This window comes from Castor canadensis, chromosome 7 (assembly GCF_047511655.1).
Source record: "Castor canadensis chromosome 7, mCasCan1.hap1v2, whole genome shotgun sequence".
Lineage (NCBI taxonomy): Eukaryota > Metazoa > Chordata > Mammalia > Rodentia > Castoridae > Castor > Castor canadensis.
This window is the reverse complement of record NC_133392.1, coordinates 134,807,191-134,815,522: the sequence shown is the minus strand read 5'-3', so window position 1 is coordinate 134,815,522 and position 8,332 is coordinate 134,807,191. Positions and strand designations below refer to the sequence as shown.

At 42.4% G+C, this 8,332-nt stretch overlaps 1 protein-coding gene across 2 annotated transcripts; it reads right to left on the bottom strand.

Moving 5' to 3' along the window:
• Positions 1-338: 338 nt before the first annotated feature.
• On the bottom strand, positions 339-8,275 carry Airim (AFG2 interacting ribosome maturation factor). 2 transcript variants are annotated; one of them, XM_020173646.2, is made up of 4 exons: positions 7,567-8,275; positions 3,498-3,677; positions 2,046-2,164; positions 339-1,880 (listed from the first exon to the last, which is right to left on the bottom strand). In XM_020173646.2, exons 1-4 carry the CDS (start codon positions 7,839-7,841, stop codon positions 1,843-1,845), a joined length of 612 nt encoding a protein of 203 aa, XP_020029235.1. In that variant the 5' UTR covers positions 7,842-8,275; the 3' UTR covers positions 339-1,842. The 2 variants fall into 2 exon arrangements, with proteins under 2 accessions (XP_020029235.1, XP_073936645.1); XM_074080544.1 differs by lacking the exon at positions 339-1,880 and having other exon boundaries at positions 2,043-2,164; positions 3,502-3,677.
• Between the last annotated feature and the right edge of the window lie 57 nt (positions 8,276-8,332).

Below are 8,332 nucleotides of genomic sequence, written 5' to 3'. Positions count from 1 at the left end.
AAAGACTTTCTTTCATCTCTGTTCCCAGAGCCCATCATAAGACTTAATACCCACACTTGGCATGGTAGTGCACACTTATAATCCCAGCATGCAGGAGGCTGAGGCAGGAGGATTGCAAGTTCAAGGGCAGAGTGGTCTACACAGAGACCCCGTCTCAAAAAAAACAAGAAGGGGCTAGAGGAGTGGTACAAGTGGTAGAGTGCCTGCCTACAAGTGTGAGGCCCTAAGTTCAAACCCCAATACTTCAAAACAAAACAAAACACCCAAGGACTGGACATAGTTCCGTGGTAGAACACACTGGGCTCTATCCCTAGCACTGCAGGAAAAAAAAACAAAAACAAAAACTGGATACCCAAATATCTTCTAAGTTTTATTTACAATTATGTACATTAAATTTTTTTTAATTCCTGGAAGAATATATACCATTTTACTAATAATAGTTATCTATAAAGTAGACAATGGTACATTTCTGTGTAATATTTCAATTTTTCACAATAAGAATGTATTATCTTTATAGACAGAAAACATGAAGATTTGGAAGACTGAGTAAAATTTAAGACAGAATACATTCACGAAGTGGAATATAGCATATATAAGGGGTGTACTTATGAAAGATGGCCATGCTATATACAAAAATTTTAAAAAGACAATTTAGTGGTTTATATCAATGATATCGTATCTGTTATTTAAAAGTTTGTGAATGGACACTGGAAGGATACATGTCAAAATGGCTCTGACATAATTTGCATCGTACTTTCCTACACTTAAATTTTTTCCTAACACATACAATTTTTTAAAAAGCATAAGAGGGCTGGCAGAGTGTGTGAGGCCACAAAAAAAAAAATAAAAGCATAATAAGAAAAGCCATTTGAAGATATTTTGAAAAATATCCATACTCTTGACTAAGCTCCTTTAGTGAATGACCTAGATTTCTGCAAGCATCTGGGGGAGTGGAAGGCTCTAAAAGCATGCAGCCACTGCAGATGTAGGTACAGGGCCTCAGAAATGCAATCCGATCACCTACTCTGGGCTGGTGTTCTCCCACCCATGCAGTCCGACAAATTCAGAATATGGCAAGTGCAACGCCAGCTGTCATTTTGGGATTCTTGGTGTTCTCCATTACTTCTCAGATGGTAACAGCAATAGTGGACCACTAGCTCTTAAGAACAAAGCATTCAGAACCATTCATGCGGCACCACCTCCCCCTGGTGGCAGGCTTTGGAAACAGAAATCAGCTTGATGATAAGGAGCTACTGGGATTGGCCAAATATTCGTCAATGTTTTTCACCACTTTTTCATTTCTTTTCCCTTTCTCTTTTGCTTTCCTTCCTTCTTTTTTTTTTTGAGAGACTGAACCTAGGGCCTCATGCATGTCAAATACACATTCTAACTACAAACCCAGACCTACTCATATCTGTAAATAATCAAGGAGTCAGATACATACAAAACCAGGACTGGTGTCAAACAGATATGTTGCTCAGATGATGCTAAGGGCAGCTGCCACCTGTTACCGCCTGTCCTTTCCTTCCCTACCACTCAGGCTTTATGATGGAGACAGACACTATATTCATCAGTGATGCCTTTCCTGTTTTTCCTCTGCCTCTGTCCACTTCCTTGAGCCTCAGGAGAGGGCAAGGGGTGACCCATGTACCCTCAGCCATGACCTGGCATGGAGAACCCCAGGGATATCTGCCAGCAGTCATCCCAAGACCAAGTCCTGAGGTTGTAGGTATTCATGTTTCAAATGTCAGGTTGCTATGATGTTTCTTTAGAAATAGCAGATGCAGCAATGTCAGTCTTCAATTGTGGTACTTCACATTTCCAGATAAACACACAGCTTCTTTACTCCTCCAGGAAGAAGGAAACATTCAATAGGATAGCTGGAATAAGAAGAAGGGAAAAACTGACATGTTATCTTTCCAGAATATACAAAACATCAGATTTATAAAGATACAGAGGCACAGAAAGGGCATCTCTCTAACGCCTCCAGAGAGGTGAGTCATAGAGAAAGAAAGGAGATATGAATGAATTAACGAAACCAGTACCTTGCACAAGGTCTTGGTGCTCATCTTCTGAAATTTGGTCCCAGGCCTTGGGCAATGCTTGGATGTCTGCCAAGTTTCCCCACTGGATTGAGGAGAGGAGGTATTTTCTCTTCAGGTACCTTCCTGGAAGTTAAGGACTGCTCAAAAAGAAAATGAGGGACTGGTGGAGTGGCTTAAGTGGTAGAGTGCCTGCCTTGCAACTTGCAAGTGTAAAGCCCTGAGATCAAACCCAAGTACCACCACCAAAAAAAAAAAAAATCTATTGAAGGAAAAAAGTACCCTGGTGAAAGCTATGAGGAGCTATGAAGTGAAAGTACAGCTATCATTATACTTTACCAGGCGGCCATTATGTGGTTCTTGACTATCAAGTTACCAGGGAAACAAATCAAACAGTCTGACCAGTGTCTCTATAAACACTCTGGTTGACACACTAAGTGCTCAGCAATGTCAGTGTCAGCTACTGCTCCTTCTGCCCTTGCTGCTGCTGTTATCACCACTACTGTTACCACCACACTACTGACTGGACAGTGTTGATTCTATAACTAAGGGAAGGAGTTGAATCTGAGGACTAAATGGAGGAGTTCAACAGTAAATTTGAATTTGCATGTTCTTAGTGATCCAGTTGGAGGCATCTGCAGGTAACAGACTCAAATCTAGAGACAATGAAGACAGAAACTTAAGTCAGAAGGTAGATGCAAGTAACATGGAAAGATTGAGAGTCAAAGGCCAGCATGTCAAGTAACTAATCTTTCTGCTTTCACTCTTGCTTTCTACTACTATGTGTCCTCAGAATATAGCCAATATAATATTGTTAAAAAAAATGGAAAAACTTGGGTCATATTACACTATGCCTCTATTAAAAACCTTCTAATAGCTTTCATCTCACTCAGAGTAAAAGCCAAAATCTGTTCAAAGCTGAGGCCCTAGGAAGTCTAGCCACGACATTGCTAAGCTCATGTCCTACCTACCGGATGGCCCTCATGCCCTGCTCTGGCTACACTGACGTCCTGGCTATTTTGAGAGCAGGTCTTGCATTTGATGATTCCTCTGCCTGGAACACACTCCCCTCAAATATCCAGTCTCCTTCCCTCACCTTTTTCAGATCTTTGCTGAAATGTCACTTCTTAATGCTGCACTGACCACCCTATTTTAAACCAGTCTCACCATCACACCTCACAGTCTCTGCTTTATTTTTCTCCATAGCACTTATCACCACCTAATACTCTAGTTTTTTTTTTCTGTTTTTAGAAAAAAGGCATCTCTCAGCACCTATACCAGTATTTAGCAGATAAATTATTTGAGGAATGACTAAAACAGAAGGTAGAAGGAATCCAAATTCAGGAACAAAAAAGAGCAGACCCAAACTATATAATTTTCTAATCTTGTGAAAATTGAAATTAAAGACTTCTTAGGAGTGCTCTGGGCACTATCTGAAATGTACACAAAGGATATGAACTTCGACAATATCTCTCAATGTCCTGTAACCATTCCAACATGTCAGCTACAGAGGGGCTTACAGCTGAGGGCTGCAGAACACCATCAATGCCAACTGCAGTTGCGTGCTGCTCATAGGTCTGGAACACTTGCTCCACATGGCTGCTCACAGTGTCACGCACCTTGAGGAGAGTGGCTCTGTGGGAAAGAGTATGATATTAGGCAATATCACAAGAAAAGTAGGAGGTAAGGCTTATCAAATGTGGCACTCCTGGTGTTTTGAACCAGATAATTCTGTGGTGGTGCTGCCCCGTGCATTGTAGGATGTTAAGTAGCATACCTGGCCTCAACCTGCTAGATGACAGGAGTAAGCCATGCCCCCACCCTCTCCAAATCATGACAACAATGTCTCTAGACATTGCCAAATGTCTCTTCACAGAAATACCACCCCCAGTGAAAAGGGTGCCAATCTAAAGATATTTGTACCTTAGAGGTAGGGGTGGCTCAAAAATTAAGAATTGATGTCAGGCGTGGTATAGTGCACCCCTGTAATCCTAGTTATTTGGAAGGCTGAGACTGGGAGGATCAAGGTTTGAGAGAGCCCCACCAAATAGTTTATGAGACCCCCCATCACCAAAATAACCAGAAAAAAATGGACTAGAGGTGTGGCTCAAGTGGTAGAGTGCCTGCTTTGCAAGCTTGTAGCCCTGACTTCAAACCCCTGTCCCCTCCAAAAAAAAAACTGATTTTAGCCAGGCAAGGTGGCTCACACCTGTAATCCTAGCTATTCAGGAGGCTGAGATTGGAAGGATCGAGGTTCGAGGACAATCTAGGCAAAAAGGGACCCCCATCTCAACCAACAGCTAGGCATGGTAACACACATGTCATCCTAGCTATTTGGGAAGCATAAACAGAACCTCAGTCCAGGCTGGTCCAAGGCAAAAATGTGAGACCCAATCCAAAAATAACTAAAGCAAAAAGGGCTGTAGGCATGGCTCAAGCGGTAAAGCACTTGCTATAGGCCCTAAGTTCAACCTCTAGTATCACCAAACAAACAAAAAAAAAAAGTTATATGGCTTTCAATGTTGTGAGATTAGTCCAGTTGCCAAACAAAGTAAAGACAAGAAGACTCTCTGGGGCCACCATGAAACTCTAAGGAGAGCAAATGCTCACTCGTAGTCCTATGCTAGTACAGAGGCTAGCACATAAGAAGCAAACACTTGCTTATTGAGTAAGAGAATGAGTAAGTAGAAAGGATTATTATAAAGATTAAATGCAATAATGCACATAAAGTACTTAGGGAAGTACCCAGCTTATAGTAAATATTATTTCATGGGTGACTTTAAGGGACCCAACCATTAAAACAGGGGCTACAACTTCCCAAAGGACAAGGGCATTCCCTAGTGGCTTTCAAAATGTTTGACCATGGACGAGGGGCATGGCTCAGGTGGTACAGTGCTTGCAAGCCTGAGTTCAAGCTATAGTACTGCAAAAGAAAAAGTTTGGGGCTACAGGTATGAGACTCAAGTGGTAGACTGCCTGCCTAGCAAGTGCAAAGTCCCGAGTTCAAACTCAAGTACCACCAAAAAAAAATTTTTTTGACTGATTCAACCTAACACTCACACAAACATGTGATCAACTGAAATAAAAGTTCACAAAACAATACTTGATCCTCTGAAATACTGTTTTTCACACGGAGTCCTGCTTACTTGTAGACTATAACTAGCATTAAAAAAATATAATAGAAGACAAAATATTAGAGAGCAGGACTTGTGGTACTGTTTTATGGGATATTTTAGATGTGTGTGTGTATTATGATAGTAAATGTATTTCTTCTTATAGGTGAAGGTCAAAAGTCTGAAAGTCACTGAGCTAGAAGAAACCAAGTGCCTCTGGAGAAGCAAGTTTTCACCAGGAGTTTTTAATTTGTTTTTTGCTTTGTTTTGTGTTTTAGTGTTGGAGGTTGATCCCAGAGCCTCACCACTAAGCTATACCCTTAGTCCCCCTTTCTTAAAATTGATACAATTCACAAATGCTAAAACCCATCATTTAAAAGTATAAACCTTAACAATGAACTATGTAAACTACAGAGACTCACTGATGGGAACAAATGTACCAGTGTGGTATAGTGATTATATATGGGTGGAGCAGGGGGTGTTTGGAAATTCTCTGCAACTTCCATTTAACTTTGCTGTGAACTGGAAATACTGCTCTAAATATTTTTGTTTTTAAAAATAAGTATACTATTTAGTGGATTTCCATACACCCAAAGTCATACGACCATCACTACCATCTAATTCCAGAGCATTGTCATCACCCCCAAAAGAAACCTGTATTCATTCTCCCATTATCTTCCTTTCAGTACTCTATCACTTGAGCCACACACTCCCAGACCTTTTTTTTTTTTTTGCAATACAAGGTCTCCCCAATGCAACAAGCTGGCCTAAAACTCATGATTCTTTTGCTTTGGTTTCCCAAGTGCTGAGATTACAGGCATGTACCACAATGCCCAGCAACTTACTGACTCTATATGGATTTGCCTATTCTGGCTGTTTCATAGAAATGAAATTGTATAAGATGTGGGGGTTTTAGTGTATGGTTTCCTTCATTTAGCATAATGTTTTCAAGGTTTATCTGTGTTATAGCATGTATTCCAGAGCATTGATGACTGAGTAATAGATCCCTTTGTAGGGATACATTTTGTTTATCTGTTCATCTGATGGATATTTGGATTGATTCCACCTTTTGGCTGTTATGAATAATATTTATGGAGTGCTTAAATAGCTACTATTTATATGGCTGGAGGCATGGCTTAAGTGGTAGAACTCTTGCTAGCAAGTTCAAGGCTCTGAGTTCAAATCCTAATATCACCAAGCCGGGGGAGGAACTACTACTTATAAAGGAGCTGACCTATTCAGAAACTATGTTGATGAACCCCGGGGCTCTCTGGACTCCTGTCTCCATTCCTCTCCAAAGTCCTCTCAATTCAGAAGAGACATGTCTATAGACCATATGCTCCTTGAAATAGCTAACCCATCACTTCATCAGCTGGTTTACCACTCCAATTCATCTCTTACCAACCCCCTGCTCCAAGAACACTATACAACACTATTCATGCCCATCTCTTGACTCAATTTAAACGAGTTCATCCTTCAGCTTTTGACATTACTTCTTCCCTCAGGCTTCTTCTGTGTTCAGGTTGCACTCATCACTATCTGAGAAATGCCACATAATTTAATTGACTGATTGTCTATCTCTTTTACTCAACTAAGAACAGGAACTAAGTCTAGTTCATTGTTGTGCTTGGCATTCCTCCAATTCTTAATATTTGTTGCTTTGTACAAATGTATAAAAGGATAAAATGTATTCTTTACAAATGACAATTTCCTGCTTTTCTATGGCACAGACACTGTACACTAAAACTTTCATTTGTTAAGGGTTAAGGAAAGGCCACATAAGCTCTGTCTCTTTTCTGTGCTCATTAATTTACAACCTGACACACAAGGTCTAATAATGGGTAAAAAAAATTAGAACTTGCAGGCATGCTACCCCTGGGCACAGACACACCAATGCACAGCCAAACAAAGTAGTGGTTAAGAGCTCTGCCTTTGGTGTCAAACCACTTGGTTTAGAATCCCCAGCTCTACTATTTACTAGGTGTGACCAGGGCTTGAGCCTCAGTTTTCTCACTTGCAAAATGGAATCAAGTAAGGTTAAGTCACAGAGGTGTTTTTTAAAAAAAAACAACTTTTATGAGGTAATGCATATAAAACCCTTAGTTCTGGTACCTGCTAAGCTTAACACATAGTTCCTCATTGTCTTTACCAAAGAAAACTAAAAGGAGAACTAATCCACTTTCTCCACTTTTTCCTGTTTTTCTAACTTGTACTAAGCCCACCACTGCCATGCCTGGCCTCTAACAAGAAATGGCAGCAAATGGCTTTTGACAGAGGTCCCACGGAACAGAAGGAAAGGAGGGAAGTTCTCAAGGAAGAAGAAAGCCATCCCTCTGATCCAGCCTAATTACTTATAAAACACCCGGCTTTAAGATTCTTCCTCCAAGAAGGTGCGCGGAGAAACCTCTTACAGTCTCTCCGCCAGCTTGTCCAGAACACTGTCACCAGCCTCCAGCTGCTTGCGCCTGAGCCGCTCCTGCAAGTCCGGGAAGGCCCGAAGTGCGGGCACATCCTCAAAGCGCAGATTCTGTGCCGCCTGCAGCTGCTCGGCCAGGTTGCTGAGCGAGGCCAGGAGGGGCTGGCAGTCCCGCACAGTGCTCTGCCACAGGCCCTGCTGCTCCTCCACGGCGGGGAAGCACTTCTTCAGGGCCTCCTGCACAGCACGCAAAGGCCGATCTTGAGCCATCTTCTGGTGGTGGGGGTAGGGGTGTGTGGGGGGTGTCAGCAAGCCAGGTCGGTAGCGGAGGTTGGGTCAAGGGTGGGAGTCCAGCTCTCGGTCTCCAAATTCTTCCGGACACAAGCTCCTGCTCGAGCCTCGAGAAGCGGGTCTCTGAAAGACTCTCGCTTTCCCCTTCAGGAAGAGTGACCTGGCTGTCCCTGGAAGAAGGGTCATCTGGGATAGGGCAGACTGCAGATTCCCGGGGCCAAAGCCCTGTCTTCTTTCAGACCCATGCTTCTGGAGCCAGAATCATGTCTCCTTTCTTTGAGGTTGAGAGCCACGTTCCCTACACCAGCATGAAAATGAAAGCCAAAGAACTCCACTATTCCCTGCCTGCCACTGTGCATATGCTCAAAAGGGACCCCCGCTACATGGATAGCTCGACTACCAAGTCGTGAAAATTTGTCGTCAAGGCCGCAATGACCTCTGGGTGCTGAAGTCCTACTTGTGGATTGGCT

Excerpts from the sequence above, each read along its gene's own strand:
- Airim (XM_020173646.2), bottom strand. The coding sequence starts at position 7,841 with ATGGCTCAAGATCGGCCTTTGCGTGCTGTGCAGGAGGCCCTGAAGAAG. Across the intron at positions 3,678-7,566 it reads GACAAGCTGGCGGAGAGACT|AGCCACTCTCCTCAAGGTGC; the intron begins GTAAGAGGTTTC and ends TCTTTCCCACAG. Across the intron at positions 1,881-2,045 it reads GCACCAAGACCTTGTGCAAG|CTATCCTATTGAATGTTTCC; the intron begins GTACTGGTTTCG and ends TTCTTATTCCAG.